Raw genomic sequence first — 17,500 nt, 5'->3', positions numbered from 1 at the left:
TTGTACTATAGCCATGGGTAATCTAGGCGGTGGACATTGCTCTTGTCTTCATGTCTTTATGTATGTAATATTGGTTTGTTCTTTGTGCTATGTCAAATGTGTGTGTGTATATGTGTTCTACATACTTGGCTGCTCAGTGTGAACTGACAATAAAGTACTATATCATACTATATCTATCACCCCTGGACTATTATCAAGGCACCCTAGAACGCCACGGCACACTTTGAGCAACCCGAGAGTGTCCCTCTGCGTGCGTTCTGTTCCTCCCAGTGAAAGGAATGGCTGTCGGGTGAAGAGAAGCAGAAACATGGTGACTTCATGTGTATCGGAGAGAGGAGCCACATCCTGGTGTACTCCCTCCCACTAGGGGCTGACAGTCAGTGACAGGGAATGCTGCGCCATAATGACAAAACAATTTGTTGAAAAAGACACGTTATACATTTAAGACTTTGTTTTGCTATACGACGTGTATAGACGTCCTGGGAATCAAAACCACAGGGTGCTAAGGACATATAGGCATCCTTAGGTCTTTTTTTATTGATGTTTTTTTTTCTTTCTTTTTTTTGGTTGGCCTTTCCTTCTGCAGTGTACTTCCGCGCATAGATCACTTCCTTGTTATGGCTTCATTAGAATGGCTCGTTTGGAATATAAACGCTTCTAGAGAGACTTTAGAAGGTCCGAACGGAAGATTGTGCCTCCCGGTTTTGGGGGGGGGGACGGAAGGGAGGGGCTTTTCAGAGTAAAATCTACTTTATTTTTAAGAATTCCCCAGCAAAAATAGTGTTAACAAACACAATATAGTTTTCTTTGATTTATGTATCGTGAATCTGATAACTACAGTACATTGAGTAACATAAATCATGTTTGGTTGTAAATGAGCTTTTAGCTTCAGCCTTTTCCCTTTGATCACCTCTCTGTAACAGTTTCCTTGTATTGTTGTATCATTTGTACTTGACACTGGAAGATGATCAACCAACAAAGTCTTATCCTTAATGCAACATTATTTTCTTATTTCGACTAAAAGCTTAAAATAAATAAGGTTTTCCCATTTAGACACAGCAGTAACATGACATTGTTTTCAAGGTGAGATATTTGTAGAAGAAAGGAGGGACACCCGTACACCGCCACTTGCTATGTTCAGAGCATTTATTGATAAGAAGCAACGTTTCGGTCTTGCGACCTTCCTCAGGCTTGAGGAAGGTCGCAGGTGTGCAGGTGTCCCTCCTTTCTTCTACATTGTATGCCTCGTCATCATCGCACCTGCTCCAAATTACCTACCGGGTGTGCGGAAGTCATCTCTCTATAAGGTGAGATATTTACCTTGGCACTCTAGTCTATTGCCTTTCAATGATATAGGCAAAAACGACCTCATATCAAATCACTGCTTCAGTTGTTTTGATTTGCTTTAACCTCTGTAGGGACTTAAAACCTTACACTACTCTCTGTTGCTCAGCGTACTTTGTTAAACTTTAACAAAGTAAGCAATAAACGAGCAATAAGCCACAGCTGGAAAGAGGAGAAGATGTCAATTCTGTATCCACATTGGTGTGTGTGTGGATGAATTAGACTGCTACACGTCATGATCACAGCGTGTTGTAGATGGAAGCTGCTTGCTACATTAAGGACTCAGAGTTATTTAATTGGAACAGTTAAGACTACAAGAGGTAATCCACTGTCTGTGTCTGTGACTCTGTGTCTGTGTTGTGCACGACACGACACCACCCTTTCTCTCTCCTCTCTGTCACTGTCCGCCATGAGGCACAACGTGTCTCTACACTCCTCGACAAAATGCAAACTCAGAGAACTATATAGCTCCGCCTGTAATGGGAAAATGACATTTCAATCCATGTAACCTTTCTTGCTCACAGAGGTAGAACAGGAGGCCATCTTCCACCTGTTACCAGCAGTCAAAAGCCTATTTGTGTGAATTCTAGCAGACTGGAAAAGACCATATAAAGTCATGTGTTAAATGAGTGTCCTGTTCTTTTCCAACCATGTGTTTGTTATTTTGAGAACTCTCGAGCTGTATAAGAGAGGGTGTCAACCTGTGATTGGGAGATGTCATGATACATTCGTGTGGATGGCATTCTCCAGGAGCGCTCTTGATTAAACCCGTGATTGTGTTACCAACACTTTTAACCCTTTATTTGGTTCTGGACTTCGACTTCATTACACTTTGATTATGAGTTAAGGTTCCCACTACATTTATGGCGCTGTGAGCAGGGTCGTGTCATTCTGTCCGTCCGCACACTCTTTTTTCATTGAATCAGCTGCAGCAAGGCAAATACGCGCTACTCAAACGCAGTGACGTGCCGTTCCGTGGACTTGGAGGTGTTGGATGGGCAGGTGACCACGTCTTTTAAGGTAAGAAAGTGTTGTGATACAATCCGTAAAATAGGATGATTAGTTTTTGGTAAATGTGAATACTCGAGTGGTGACAGTCCCTCGTCTTAAAAGTGTGTGGTAAATACTCCGAGTGGTAACAGTCCCTCGTCAATATTTAAAAGTGTGTGGTAAATACTCCGAGTGGTAACAGTCCCTCGTCAATATTTAAAAGTGTATGGTAAATACTCCGAGTGGTGACAGTCCCTCGTCAATATTTAAAAGTGTTGGTCGTATAGTTTAAGAAGTGTATAGTTTAAGAAGTATAGTTTAAGTTGAACATAATTTAATATGTATAGTTTAAGAAGTGTATAGTTTAAGAAGTATAGTTTAAGTTGAACATTATTTAATATCGATAATCGACATGCCGATGTAACATCTCGTTCACGTTGAAAGAGTATAGGCTTCGTACGGGTATCCTGTATTGTGTATATATGTGCTGAAAAAAAAAAAAAAAAAAGGGGGGACGTATGTATACATAGATTTGGGGAAGTGTGTTTATGTGTGTGAGACTGAACAATAGGATTTGTAAAGGGTGACGTATGCCTGAGACATGCATGGTATGAACGAGGTCATCCTGTAGCAAGCCACGGCTGAACAAACAAATCTGTAATTAGTACTGCAAGTCCCTAGGGCTGCAAATATCTGTGATTCCACGTGTGACAATTGTGGAAAAGAAGAAAGAATTAAGTGTGAAAACACAAATGTACTCAGTGTGAGCCTAGGACTTTATGAGGTAGTGGTTGACTCTGCTCTAATTTCTGTTTCTTTTCTCTTTTGTGTTTTTCCCTGAGTCTACGGAGCAATGGGCAACCAGCAAGGTGGGGTGTCTCAGACGCTGTCAGGGTCAGCAGAATTTATGGTGGCCAAATGGGGAGTGGGGATCCTGGAGCAGATCATTTTATGGCACAGATTAACTGAAGGAAAGTTCCCACTTATGGGGACTTTAAGTACCTCTAAATTAAGAGAATGTAGGGAGTCCTTAGAGCAGTATGAGAGAACGACAGGGAAAAAAAGAAAATACATAGACTGGGATGGGTTCAGAAAATGGGAAAGGGAGGCTGAATGCAGAGAGAGTAGGCAAACAAAAGCTTTATTATATAAAGATGAGTGTGAGGAACAGGGCAGACGTAAAAGATTAAAGAATACTAGACAAGACACCCTTCAGCCCCCACCGTATGCCTGTGCCCAACCACCAGCACAGCAGGAGGGCGTGCAAGCAGTTGTCCCACCGCATCTTCTAGCCATGCAAGGCCTGCCACCACTTCAACTACAACAACAAGAAGAACCCCCAGCATTGGCACCACAACCTCCCCCTAACCCAGCAGGGGACTTGTATGCGGCAGCTGGCCTGCTAGCGGACAATGCAGCTGTCAGGCCTGACCCTGTGCTTGGACTGGACGATGAAGGGGTCGGGGGAGCTGTGGGGGGTCACCTTGGGGTGGGGGAGAAGGTAACAGCAGACTTATTGGAGCTTCCTGGTGCCGACATTCACGAGAAGGGAGGACAGATGGGCAAGCTACAGCAGGACTTATTGCAGCTTGAGAGAAAGGTGGAAGGACTTTCTCTTGGGCAGGAGGAAAAAATGACACTTCGCAGTGACACGAAGCGACAGCAGTTGCTACCTTTGATCCCGTACCCAAACCCTCATCCTAGGCCAGGGCCGGGAGCAGACCAGGCCGACATAGCAGCCTATTCTGATATGGTACAAGTCCAACGGAACTGGACTCCAGATGAATTTAATGACATAGTCCGAGAATTACCCAATCCCAGGGTCGATGTGGAACAATGGTGCACAGCAATATTGGACTTGATTGACATGTATGAGCCGTCAGCGAGAGAATTGGAATCCATATTCCGCAAGAACTTTGGTTTGAAGTGGCAGCGTCTCCGGGGGGATTTTGACGTGAATGGGGTCCGAAATGATCTCGTCACGGGACAGTTGCAAAATCAAGGTGGCCTTTTTCACAGAGTGAGACAGGCCTTCCCTGTGCGGACAGATTGGCCAAAAATACACAGTACAAAGCAGCTTTTGGATGAGGCCTGTGACACTTACAGAAATCGAATGGAGGATTGCTTCCAGAAATACTGTGGGGTTGCACAAGACAATGCAGCCTACAATGACTTGCTAAAGACTGCACTGATAAATGGCCTACTCCCCTCAATTAATAATCGCGTGATGATTTCCTGCATCGGCTGGGAGACCAGACCCCTAGCAGAGGTGTGGACTCACGCCCAGCATGCCGAGCGGTACGCATTATCACAGGACGAAGGGAGGAAGAAGAAGTTGGAGTTAGCTCAATTGATGTTTTATGGACAACAGGTGGGACAACAGACTCAGCAGAAGACTGGCAAGGCCCGGAAATGGAGCGAAGGGAGAGGGGGTAGCAGGAGCCAGAGGGGCCGGCAAGACTTCTTCTGCTTCTACTGTGCTGAAGATGGCCATATGGAAAGAGACTGCCCTATAAATAGGAGAGCATGGTTGCGCCGCACAGATCAGTGTGACGAGCCAGGTGCCGGCTCTTCACAGAGGGGGGGGCCTGATGGAAATGCGAGCAGGGACACACAGGCCCCATATCCACAGATTGGGTGGCACAGCTCGAATGACGATGGGGACACAAGGAGGAGCAACAAACGCCAGAGGGACCACGGAGAAGGACAGCAGGGGAACCACGGGAACAGGCAACAAGGAGAAAATGGGAACAGACAACAGAGAGACAACGGAGACCGACGCCAATGGGACCATGAGGGTCGGGGCCAGTGGCAATATGGTCCAGGTGACAATGTGACAGTCACCAATCCGAGTCGCCTATAGGATACGGGAGGAATGGCTGAAGGGGTAACTAGAGAGGTAGAAACTAAGGTCAGTCAGTTCATGCAAGTTTCAGTAACCCCAGATGAGGCCCCAGTCCTGAATCTTCTTGTGAATGGTGAGTCTATTTCTTTTCTTGTTGACACTGGTGCCAGTGTGTCAGTAATAAGAAGGGAGGAGATGCCTAATGCATCCCTTTCCTGTAAATCAATGACTACGATTGGTGCCTCTGGTGAGCCGTGTATAGAAGCAGTAACGAACCCATTACCAGTCGTACATGGCGACATTAAAATAGAGCATAAATTTCTGTCATCCACTGTATGCCCTGTTAATTTGATGGGGCGTGATTTACTTTGCAGATTTGGTGTTAAATTGGATTGTTCCAGTGACGGCATACTGTTATCCTGTCCAGCACTGGGACTCTACAATTTATCCGTCACAAAGGGTAAGCCCACAGACTGGCATTATTGCTGGGACCTTTCTGATGGAGACTTGTCTAGAAAGTTGCACAGTATGATACCTGAAGGTTTCACCAAGCCGGCACTATGGAGCTGCATTGCTCATGTATCACCATTCACAAGAGATTTGACTTATGAGAATTTCTGGTTCAATAACAAGAATCAAGATGACATACACTTAGGAAGAATATACACAAACAGGCAGTTTAGTGCTATACCTCTAGATTTAACGGAAACACAGATGTTGTATTATACAGGGAAAATCGCACACATACCCCTAGGGAAAACACAAGGGGAGTGGGGTGAGATAGGCCCATGGCTACAATTAGTGGTCCAGGCTCAAGATTGGCAGCAGGTCAACACAGAGACATTCTTTTCACCTAGCAAAAAGACATATTCTACCCTTTTAAATGTAGATTGCATGATGATTAGGACATCAACCAGCACGGAGTCACAGGAGCAGTTGTGTAAACTATTGGTGTTAGATAACACCCCAGAGCAGACATCCTCATTACTTGCACAGGTGCCAGACATTTTGTGGGCAAAAGACAAGTATGACATAGGTTGTATAAAAAACGCAAAGCCCGTTATTGTCTCTCCTAAATCAACATTTAGGCCGTATAAGGCCCAGTACCCTTTAAGTAAAGAGGCAGAAATTGGGATAGCAGAAGTACACGCCTCCTTGGTTGCTAGGGGAGCGATCATAGAATGTCCAAGTTCTCCCTGCAATAGTCCCATCCTTCCGATTAGGAAAGCGTCTGGGGCATGGAGATTTGTCCAAGATTTACGCATAATTAATGAGGCGGTGTACGCACCAGCCCCAGTGGTTCCAAATGTGGTGACTATAATGTCACAGGTCCCAGCGACTGCATGTTATTTTACGGTGTGTGATTTGGCGAATGCTTATTTCAGTTTGAAAGTCCATCCAGATAGCCAATTTTGGTTTGCGTTTACTTTCAAGGGTAAAAAATGGACGTGGACCGTGATGCCACAAGGTTATTCGGCTAGTCCAACACTATTTTCAGAGGCAATGTCAACTAATCTTGAGGCTTTTGTGCCTCCGAATGGAAGCATTTTAATAGGATATGTGGATGATTTGCTTTTATGCAGTAATTCAAAAATAGCGTGTGAAGGGGACACCATCGCCCTGTTACAGTTCCTTGCTGAGAACGGACACCGAGTTTCTAAAGATAAACTGCAAATTGTGAAACAAGAGGTCAAATACCTAGGTCACATTATCACACCAGATGGACGCAGTTTAGGGCCAGACAGGGTGAGTGCTATTTTAGCCATTCCTCAAGCAACAAATAAGCAGCAGCTGATGTCACTCCTAGGTGTTGCTGGCTACTGCAGGCCGTGGATTCAGGACTTCGCGGAAATAACAGAACCATTGTCCGCTTTGATCTATGGTGGGAAAAAATTAGCTATGTCAGACCACCTAGAATGGACAACTGAGGCAATAGGTGCCCTGACAGTCCTTAAGCAGGCTTTAACTAAATCCCCATGTCTTGGTCTGCCTAATTATGACAAACCTTTCCATTTGTTTGTTGCAGAAAGAGAGGGTTTCATGTCTGCAGTATTGACACAGACTCATGGTGACAGGCAACGGCCAGTGGGTTATTATTCCAAACGTTTAGATAGTGTGGCCAGAGGGTTAGTCCCATGCCTCAGGGCTGTCGAAGCCGCCACCACAGCTGTCTTAGCAACAGCTGACATAGTGGCAATGCATCCTTTAACTGTCCATGTCTCACATGCAGTACATGCATTGATCTCGCAGGCACGAACTGCACATTTGACACCGGCACGCCTTTTACACTACCAGAATGTGTTATTAACCATGGCTCATGTCACTTTGAAAAGATGTACAGTCCTTAACCCTGCTAATCTCCTTCCTACAGATGATGATGGAGAACCGCATGCATGCATACAATTAGTGGATGTCATGTCAAAGCCAAGAATAGATCTGACAGACAGTGAGTTGCCAAATTCCGACATAATCTGGTATGTGGACGGTTCAGCACAGCGGTGTAAAGACACCGGAGTGCCACTAGTGGCCTATGCTGTTTGTTCAGACACCTCAATCATTGAAAGTGCTAAACTACCAACACACTTATCAAGTCAGGCTGCAGAATTATTTGCGTTGACTAGGGCATGTGTCCTCGCGGCAGGTAAGACGGTGACCATCTACACAGACAGTAAATATTGTTTTAGTGTCTGTCATGATTTCCATGCAATATGGGAGCACAGAGGGTTCCTTACATCTTCAGGCAAGCCTATTGCACACCACGTGTTGGTAAAGAATTTGTTAGCAGCTATTATGTTACCTAAAACAATAGCTGTTTGTAAGTGCCAAGCTCACACTCGAGCATTAGACCCTGTATCACGGGGGAATGCATTTGCTGATAAGATTGCCAAGGCCACCGCCGTATCCCCAGTTGCAACTGTGCTACAAATGGCAGTGCTCCCAGCTCAAGTGGACCCTTTTTCTATTAATGATGTCTCTTTGTTACAGACAGGAGCGGACGCACGAGAAAAAGCACTATGGAAGAAAAAGTGCACACTTGACACAGACACTGGCATCTGGGTGGACCCTTCAGGTCTCCCAGCCATGCCAAGAAACGTGTTCCCTTATTTGGCTAAAATCTCACATGGACAAGATCACTCATCTAAAACTAAGATGACTGACCTTGTAAACAAATACTGGTTTGCCCCAGGGTTTACAACCTACGCTGACCGGTTTTGTTCAAAATGTGTAATTTGCATGACATATAATATCGGACGAGGCCTAGTTGTGCCAATGTCGGCCCAACCAAAACCGGATGGGCCTTTTGAATATCTTATGATGGATTTCATCACATTGAACCCATGTCAGCGTTACAAATATGCTCTAGTTATTGTGGACATGTGGTCGAGATGGGTGGAATGTTACCCATGTCGCGATGAGAGTGCCAAAACAGTGGCCGATATCCTATTACGGCATATTTTTCCAAGATGGGGGCTTTGTAGTAAATTGGGTTCGGATAATGGTTCTCATTTTGTAAACAAAGTGATCCAGAGTCTTGCAGAAAACCTTCAATTTGATTTAAAGAGGCATTGTTCTTATCATCCAAAATCAGCCGCCCCAGTGGAGCGGGCTAACCAGACTTTGAAGAATAAATTGACTAAATTGATGGCTGAAACAAATCTGACATGGGTACAGCTGCTTCCTCTGGCCTTAATGTACATGAGAGGACGTACACATGCGACACTTGGTCTGTCCCCTTATGAAATTTTAATGGGCAGACCAATGAGAATGACTAACATGCCTTTCCCACAGAGTAGAATGACATTAATGAATATTGACGACGAGATGATTAAATATTGTCTCGCACTTAACAAAGTCCTAAGGGATATTTATCCAAAGGTGAAGGCAGCGCTACCGGACCCCAAGGCAGGGCAGTTGCACAACCTGGAGCCAGGCGAGTGGGTGGTGGTGAAGGACCTACGCCGGCAGTACTGGTATCAACCGCGCTGGCTAGGCCCCTACCAAGTTCTTCTCATCACACCAACGGCAGTGAAAGTTGCTGAGAGGGATACCTGGATTCACGCCTCTCACTGCAGACGATTCGATCGACACCCATCCACTACCCCACACTGACCAGTATGTGCCTGCGTCGTGAGTATATTGGAGGAAAGAAAACAATGACACCCATATATACATCCAAGAATAACCCTTCCAAGGTCTCCTGGATCATGATGGCAGCTGGTCTCACTCTGTGCCTGGCAGTGTGGGTGTGGACGAGGGGGGAGGATCCAGGACCGAAACCAAAACCCCAATTTTCAGGGTCAGTGAAAGACAGAGTCCGGCGGGACATCCATCACCCTAACTTGGCCATGTCAATGACGCTGAGTTTCGCGGTACAGATGAATTACACAAATTGTTGGATTTGTCAACATTTACCAACTAGTACGACTGCACCATTGTGGATGAGTATCCCACTGACAAGAGATGAATGGCTACAGTATGATTGGCAAGGGTTGAGTGATGACCACGTACTATGGGATCACGAGTGCCATAAGGGAAAGAATCTGGGGCTTAATCCTGGAAGCCGATACAGACAAATAGGAGTGTTTATAACGGTTAACCCATGGAGTCAATATGCAAAAGTGCTTGAGTTCATAGCAGCGGGGGTGAATAGAGAGAAGTTACCCCTGGGATTCAATAAAACTGTGATATTACGGGTGGGGGCATTACAATCTGGGACTGTGAGAAAATCTGGGACTGTGGGAAACGAGACTGGGGAGTTTTTATTCAAGGTTGAAACAATCCATGGTCAAACAAATTGTACTATACAAAATCCGGATTTAGTTGCATGTATACAAATGAAGTCTAGACCCTTCCTTAATTGCTATTCTGAAATACTATTTGACCCTAGAGGAAAGACACCTCAAATATCTGGAAAGATGACATGTCAGCCTTATGATTGTCAGAAGCACGTACAAACTAAAGCTATCTTCCGGTCTTCATCTGCATGTAAAATTATGCCCATTCTGCAGGCAGCAAATGTAAAGTACTGTTTTACGGGACAGATCAACAAAATTAATGTACCTGTAGGTGAAAGTTCTTGTGAAAGTGAAACTATAATGATAACAAATCTTAGTCGCCCATCCTACTTACCAGAAAAAGTTTATGCTGTGTGTGGGGGAAAAGCGTACACGCATCTCCCTTCAAATAGCCAAGGGCTGTGTTATTTGGCCCGCGTTATCCCAATGATTAGAAAAGTAAATATGACAGAAATCCAAACTTTATACTCTGAGCACATGAGGAAAACGACTCGTAAAAAACGTACACTAAATTGGTGGCAGAAAATCCTAGGTGTAATAATCCCTAATTACGGAGTCTACAATACACAGAACGAACTTGAAGCCCTGTCAACTGTCTTAGAGAAACACATGAATGACTCCGACACAGCCGTGTCAGCTTTGGCACTTGAAGTGAATGAAATAAAGATTATTACCTTACAGAATAGGATGGTTTTGGATGTTATGCTTGCAAGTAAAGGTGGGGCATGCAAGGTAATTGGTACAGAATGTTGTAGCTATGTTTCCGATCCCTCACAAGCAATCGCTAGACTCCACAATGATACCCAGATGGGGGTGCAGGAGTTGCACAAAAATCATGGGGGGCTATTCTGGGGGCTGTTTGAGGATTGGTTTGGAGGGATTGGAAACACTTGGACACGTACACTGATTTTGATTGTCATGACGGTGATGGTATTACTTTTAGTGTTTGTTTGCATTTCAACTTGCATTCGAGCAGTAATGTCAAAAATTGTTGGACCAGCACCTGAGGTAATAATCCAACCGGTAAGGCAACAATGGGTAATATTAGTAATATTGTTTAAACTATAGGAGAAGTGGGGATGTGGGTGGTGTTTCTGATGGGGGATAATGGTTTGGGGTTAATTCTAATTTAATTCTAGATGTGTTTAAATTCATTGTTCTAAAAATTTATTCTAGATGTGTTTAAGTTTAATTCTAATTTAATTCTAGATGTGGTTAAATTCATTGTTCTAAAAATTTATTCTAGATGTGTTTAAGTTTAATTCTAATTTAATTCTAGATGTGTTTAAATTCATAGTTCTAAAAATTTAATTCTAGATGTGTTTAAATTCAGTGTTCTAAAAATTAATTCTAGATGTGTTTAAGTTTATCTTTCTAATTTAATTCTAGATGTGTTTAATTTCATTGTTCTAAAATTAATTCTAGATGTGTTTAAGTTTATCTGTCTAATTCAATGCTAGATGTGTTTAATTTTATCTGTTTAAATTAATTATAGATGTGCCTAAAACTTTATTGGTATATTTCTCTATAGATGTGAGGTGATTTTATTTAAAGTTAAAATGAGAAAATGTAAGTTAACAGACTCATGGTAACTGATTCAAAGTGTTTCCCCTGTTATTGTGTAAAAAGAAAATACATTGTAATTATCTGACTTCAGGCCGGAATGGTGGTCGCTCAAAAAAGTAGAGAGAAAACAAAACAAACAAAACAAACCTCTCATGGGGGCCGTTTAGGAATTTCCTTACATAGAAAAATGAAGAATTAATAAGGTTTTCGCCTAGACTTGTTGTCAGATAAATAAATTTGAAGTGCTTAAAATGTCATACTGTCAAATGGCCATGAGAAATGGCCAGAGGGGGGATTGTAATGGGAAAATGACATTTCAATCCATGTAACCTTTCTTGCTCACAGAGGTAGAACAGGAGGCCATCTTCCACCTGTTACCAGCAGTCAAAAGCCTATTTGTGTGAATTCTAGCAGACTGGAAAAGACCATATAAAGTCATGTGTTAAATGAGTGTCCTGTTCTTTTCCAACCATGTGTTTGTTATTTTGAGAACTCTCGAGCTGTATAAGAGAGGGTGTCAACCTGTGATTGGGAGATGTCATGATACATTCGTGTGGATGGCATTCTCCAGGAGCGCTCTTGATTAAACCCGTGATTGTGTTACCAACACTTTTAACCCTTTATTTGGTTCTGGACTTCGACTTCATTACACTTTGATTATGAGTTAAGGTTCCCACTACAACTATATAGCTCCGCCTCAGCCGATCTCCAAGCCCACAACGCATCGCTGATGCAACGCGGTGTATAGGCTTGTAGGTCAGCTGTGTTCCCGGAGGTACAGGCTTTAGTTCCGACATACTATCCGAAACCTCAATCCCTAACCTAACCATAACCGCAAGCACGGGAGCAGCGCATGTCATCGCATTTTCGCATCGCATGTCCCCACGCTTCGGACCTTTGGTGTGTCGGATCTGCGTGTGCACCCCGTTCTCGGTGCGTCTAAAAAAGAAGAAAATAAATAAATAAATTGCGCGTGTCTGTGGGAACCGGTAGGGAGAACCGAAATTGAATTATTGTAAAGGGTATACCCAAGCATGTTCGGTTCGGTTAGTCAAAATGTTAGTAAAACAAAACGCTCTAAATGGCTGGCGAGGGCAGCTCTAGGCGATGTTTTATATCTCTGGCGGTGAAGTGAAGAGTTGATGGGTTATATTCCTTTGAGAAAACGAGGAGCTGGTCGAGTGCCACGGGAAGATGCACGGCCTCTTTGCCGTCGCCGTGGTGTGTGGCTCACAACATGACATGATGACACACACACACACACACACACGCGCGCACACACACGCTCACACACACGCACACCAACAACAACAGAGGACAAGTGCAATACAAAGGGAAGAAGACGGGCTCCCAGGGGTCCGTGGACCCCCATACATCAGCATGCCTGCCAGGCCCTCTGAAGATGAACACGGCCACCGAGAGACAGATGGAGCCAAACGCACACGCACTCTGCTTGGTGCTATTAAAAGGATGTTTACCGCGTGCGTGTGTGCGTGTGTGCGTGTGTGCGTGCGTGCGTGCGTGCGTGCGTGCGTGCGTGCGTACGTGCGTGCGTGCGTGCGTGCGTGCGCATCGGCGTGCCATCATTAAGACAGAATGTGTCGTTAACCGTGTTGTCATCTACAGTACTTTTGGCGGCTGACCACATTTTAAAACAAAGCTGCATGCACATGCGCACACACACACACACACACACACACACACACACACACACACACACACACACACACACACACACGCTCACTTCATCCTCTCCTCTCCTCTCCTCTCCTCTCCTCTCCTCTCCTCTCCTCTCCTCTCCTCTCCTCTCCTCTCCTCTGTGACACTTCAGAATGATGGACTCCTTGAATGTGGTGACCTTTCTCCCTCCACCACCTCCCTCTGCTGCCTCCCATGTAGATGAGACAGAGATAGATGAAGATATGTTCTGATGGGGTGTGTGTGTGTGTGTGTGTGTGTGTGTGTGTGTGTGTGTGTGTGTGTGTGTGTGTGTGCGTGTGCGTGTGCACGTGCGTGCGTGCGTGCGTGCAATGCATGCATGTGTGAGAGCATGTATGCATGCTTTCATGCATGCATTTTTTTCAGTCTGTGTATGTAAGTGTATGCCATTATTATGTAGGCCTGTGTGTAGTGTACCCTTGTTTAATCTGTGCTCCTTTGTTTAATCTGTGCGTCTTTGTTTAATGCACTGCATGCATGTGTGTCTAATGGGTCTTCACAGGGTGACAGAGTGTAATTAGTGTTGCTTGTGTTGGTGTATATCAGCAGTCTGACAACTGCTCTGTCTAATAACATTGCTGTCAGGAAAAAAAAAACATCTTATCTCCATGTTCTAACTAGTTGTGTTGTTTTTAGTACAGCGTCACAGAAAAGTAGCAGAAGTAGCAGATCCGAGCTTGTAGATTTTGCCACACTTTAGAATTTGAATGCTTAAAACTAACAGTTTTGGACATAGGAGATAATCTAAGATTCATATAATCTCATCATCAGTGTAGTGTATATATATTTTTTTTTCACAGACCAATTTGTATGGGTCAAAACTCGAGTAAACCTCCCATTTTCTTTTCATACATTAAAAAAGTAGGCCAGTGCTCAACAGGCACCACCGTAGAGGCCCCACGGGCACCTCTAGTTAAAACAAACTAAAGACAAACAAACAAACAAAAAAAAACATAATAATTAAGTAGTGAAATCTACCAGCCCACAAGCGACGCATTGTGCGCTTGTAGATCTCTGTATAGATTTCTCTAGTTTGGGTCACGGGCAAACGTCTAATCTCTCTTTTGGGTCTCAACTCTCAACCTAAAATGTTTGGGAACCACTATTGTAAGACTGCTCAACGTTCAAGATTCAAGATTGTACTTTAGTGTTTATTGTTATCTAATTGTGTACAGGTACAGTACATTTTAGTTTGGCTTCCTTCAGACAATGCAGCAGCATAGATAACATCACACGACAATCACAGCAAGCACAGCAAACAAAGGCATAGAATTAGTGCAATTAGTGCAAGAAAGAGCAAACAATGAGTAAAAGAAAAAAAGGAGTAACATATACGTACGTGTATGTTTTCCCTGTAGTCGCAAAGTTGGGTAAAGCTTACAGTATGTTCCATACAGCAAAACATAGTTTAGAAAGGTAAAGGGGGGGGGGGGGGGGGGTTGCTTAGCGTTTTCCTTTGCCCTGTTTGGCTCTGGTTCTTATCAGTTCATTCATGTACAGTATCTGATGGTTCGGGGAAAGAACCTTTTTTGCAGTGTGTTTCCAGTTGGCTATGAGAGTGCGAAAACGTTCTCCATGCGCGGCAGCGTCTCAAACTAGTCTGCGGTTAGCTCGGCTCTCAGTGCTGAGTTCACTCACCTCGGCGCTGCCACTTTCTGACCGGCCATTTTGGCCATGGTGTTTTGAACCGAGACAGCTTGTGGTCTATATGTCTATCGGTGACATGTCAAAGCTCATATGTGAGCTTTGACTGATGTGTGACTGACTGACTGACTGTGCTATATGTGACTATGAGGCTGAGTCACTCATCATTAAGCTCCTTCTATCATGTTCTAATTGGCTCCCCCCCCGCGCCATTGTTGGGTCATCCCCCTGTCATTCAGCCTCCTGTCTCCCGCCATGATTGGTTGACTTAGTATTGATCTGTCTAATAGGACAGGCCGAGAGGAGGCGGAGATGACCTCAGAGGATATTATAGGTCCTTTGTCATTCACTCGTGTGCGTGTGTGCGTACGTGCGCCTGTACCACATGATTGTTTGGGAGATCCCCAGATGACAGTGAAGTATTTAAGGACTTTAAAAGTCAAAAAGTAATCAAAAGTAATCAACAAACTCGCTTAATTCAATGAAATTGCTTAGTAGTTGAACATTGGCTTAATTGGCAAATAATATCGGAAAGAGGCAAAGATTTTGAAAACGCCTCGCAACCCGAGGCACTGTCGGCTTGTAGATCTGCTATTTTCACAATGTTTATCTGTCAAACTAAATGTAATGCCTGTGCTTGTAGGGGAGGGGGGGGGGGGGGGGGACTCCCGTTCACATGTGATTATTTTGGGGGTCACTGCCTGAAAATGGAGGGATGAAAGGATGACTAAATTGGGGAGAAAAGGGGGAAAAGAAAAAGAAAACAACACAAAAGAACAAGAAAAATAGGTAATAATTGGGGTTTTGGAGAATTATGCATATAGTATGTCTGTTATTCCATATATTTGCATATCATTTAGGTCAGTGGTTCCCAAAGTGGGGTCCGGGGACCCCCAGGGGTCCTCGAGGGAGTTTCAGGGGGTCCCCAGCTAAATGATAGTTTGTACCCCAGGGGTCCTTGAGGGAGTTTCAGGGGGTCCCCAGCTAAATGATAGTTTGTACCCCAGGGGTCCTAGAGGGAGTTCCAGGGGGTCCCCAGCTAAATGATAGTTTGTACCCCAGGGGTCCTTGAGGGAGTTTCAGGGGGTCCCCAGCTAAATGATAGTTTGTACAAATAGAACCAAATGGCCGTCAGGGTCCATTTGGTTAACATAGATTTTACAATATAAATTGAGGGTCCCAGAGATAGTAATGCCATTAAATGGGGGGTCCGTAGACTAATATGCATGTCAAATTGGGGGTCCTTGAAATTAAACGGGTTGAGAGTCACTGAGCCGTACACATCTTCTCTTATGGGGGTCCCTGGCATACCTTTTCAAATGTGGGGGGGTCCGCGGGCTAATTTGTGTCAATTTGGGGGTCCTTGACACAAAAAAGTTTGGGAACGACTGGTTTAGGTAACGCAAGAAACAAATCTTAACAAATAAATGTACTGTGTGTGTGTGTGTGTGTGTGTGTGTGTGTGTGTGTGTGTGTGTGTGTGTGTGTGTGTGTGCTTTTGCATGTGTGTGTAGGTCAGCTGTCCGTTCCTCATGTTGCAGAGAGGAGGCAGGATTCCACAAGACACCCTGCCAATGGCACGCAGGGCCACAGAAAGGTAACGCGCACACACACACACACACACACACACACACACACACACACACACACAGTTTGCTGGAGCTCTGAGCTTCTGGCTAACAGGCCCAGAGCCATGAGGTCAAGCAGGGGCATTTGACCTTCGACCCCGGGACAAAAACAGTGTGAACTGCAGGGCCAGGCGATTATTGTGAGGAGTTAACACACTGAGGAGGAGTCAGGTCACGCACGCACGCACACACACACGCACACGCACTATCGACATGGTAACGTGATGAAGGAAGAAAATAAATTCACACCTCTCACTGGGCTCACTGGGTTAAAAGAGTTAACGGTTAACGGTCAATTATGGGCACTAGATTTGCCCACAAACCTCAAGTTTAGCATTCATAATCGCCTGTAAATGCCCGTAATGTACCATCCCCCCTGGGGTGATGGTACATTACAGGCGTTTGTTTACCTGAGTTTGTTGTTACGTTTATCTTGAGTTTCCTATCATATACACAACCGTATTCCATGGTTTCTGCTTCAGAAATATAACAGATCTACAAGCTCCACGACATGTCACATTATTTGGATCAACGTGGTTGACACTCGCAGCTCACAGGGACGGACAGACAGACAGACAGACAGACAGACAGACAGACAGACAGACAGACAGACAGACAGACAGACAGCTATTCCTCTGAAATCCTTCCACCATTGTATTGGCATGGCTGTTACAACAGATCCCCTTGTGAGTTTTGTGAGCTTGTAGATCTTTACCTTTCTCTCTCTCTAGCTCTCTCTCTCTCTCTCTCTCTCTCTCTCTCCTCTCACAGACAAACTGACTCAGACTCACACCACTGCTTGATCCGTCCCCCTAGTGGTCAGCATTGGTAGCACCAATCAAAAAGGTGGGCATAAGAAGCCTCGGCTTCAGCCCTTTCCTTTTCGGTCAATTGTATCATATCAATCCCTTTTTCTGTATGTAATAATGCTGGATAAACCATGATCGAGACAAATAAACTATCTATCT

General features: G+C 44.5%; 1 protein-coding gene across 1 annotated transcript in view; it reads left to right on the top strand.

The window, feature by feature from the left end:
* The window catches only part of LOC306926090 (uncharacterized protein), a 91,732-nt gene that overhangs the window by 38,400 nt on the left and 35,832 nt on the right, over window positions 1-17,500 (top strand). Inside the window, exon 3 of the mRNA XM_079505348.1 lies at window positions 16,419-16,501. Coding sequence (XP_079361474.1) covers window positions 16,419-16,501 — 83 coding nt within the window. The remainder of the gene's footprint in view (window positions 1-16,418; window positions 16,502-17,500) is intronic.

Source organism: Electrona antarctica, assembly GCF_951216825.1.
Source record: "Electrona antarctica genome assembly, chromosome: 7".
In the NCBI taxonomy this organism is placed as follows: domain Eukaryota; kingdom Metazoa; phylum Chordata; class Actinopteri; order Myctophiformes; family Myctophidae; genus Electrona; species Electrona antarctica.
Note: the sequence above shows the minus strand (reverse complement) of the source record. Positions and strands in the feature narration are given on the sequence as shown.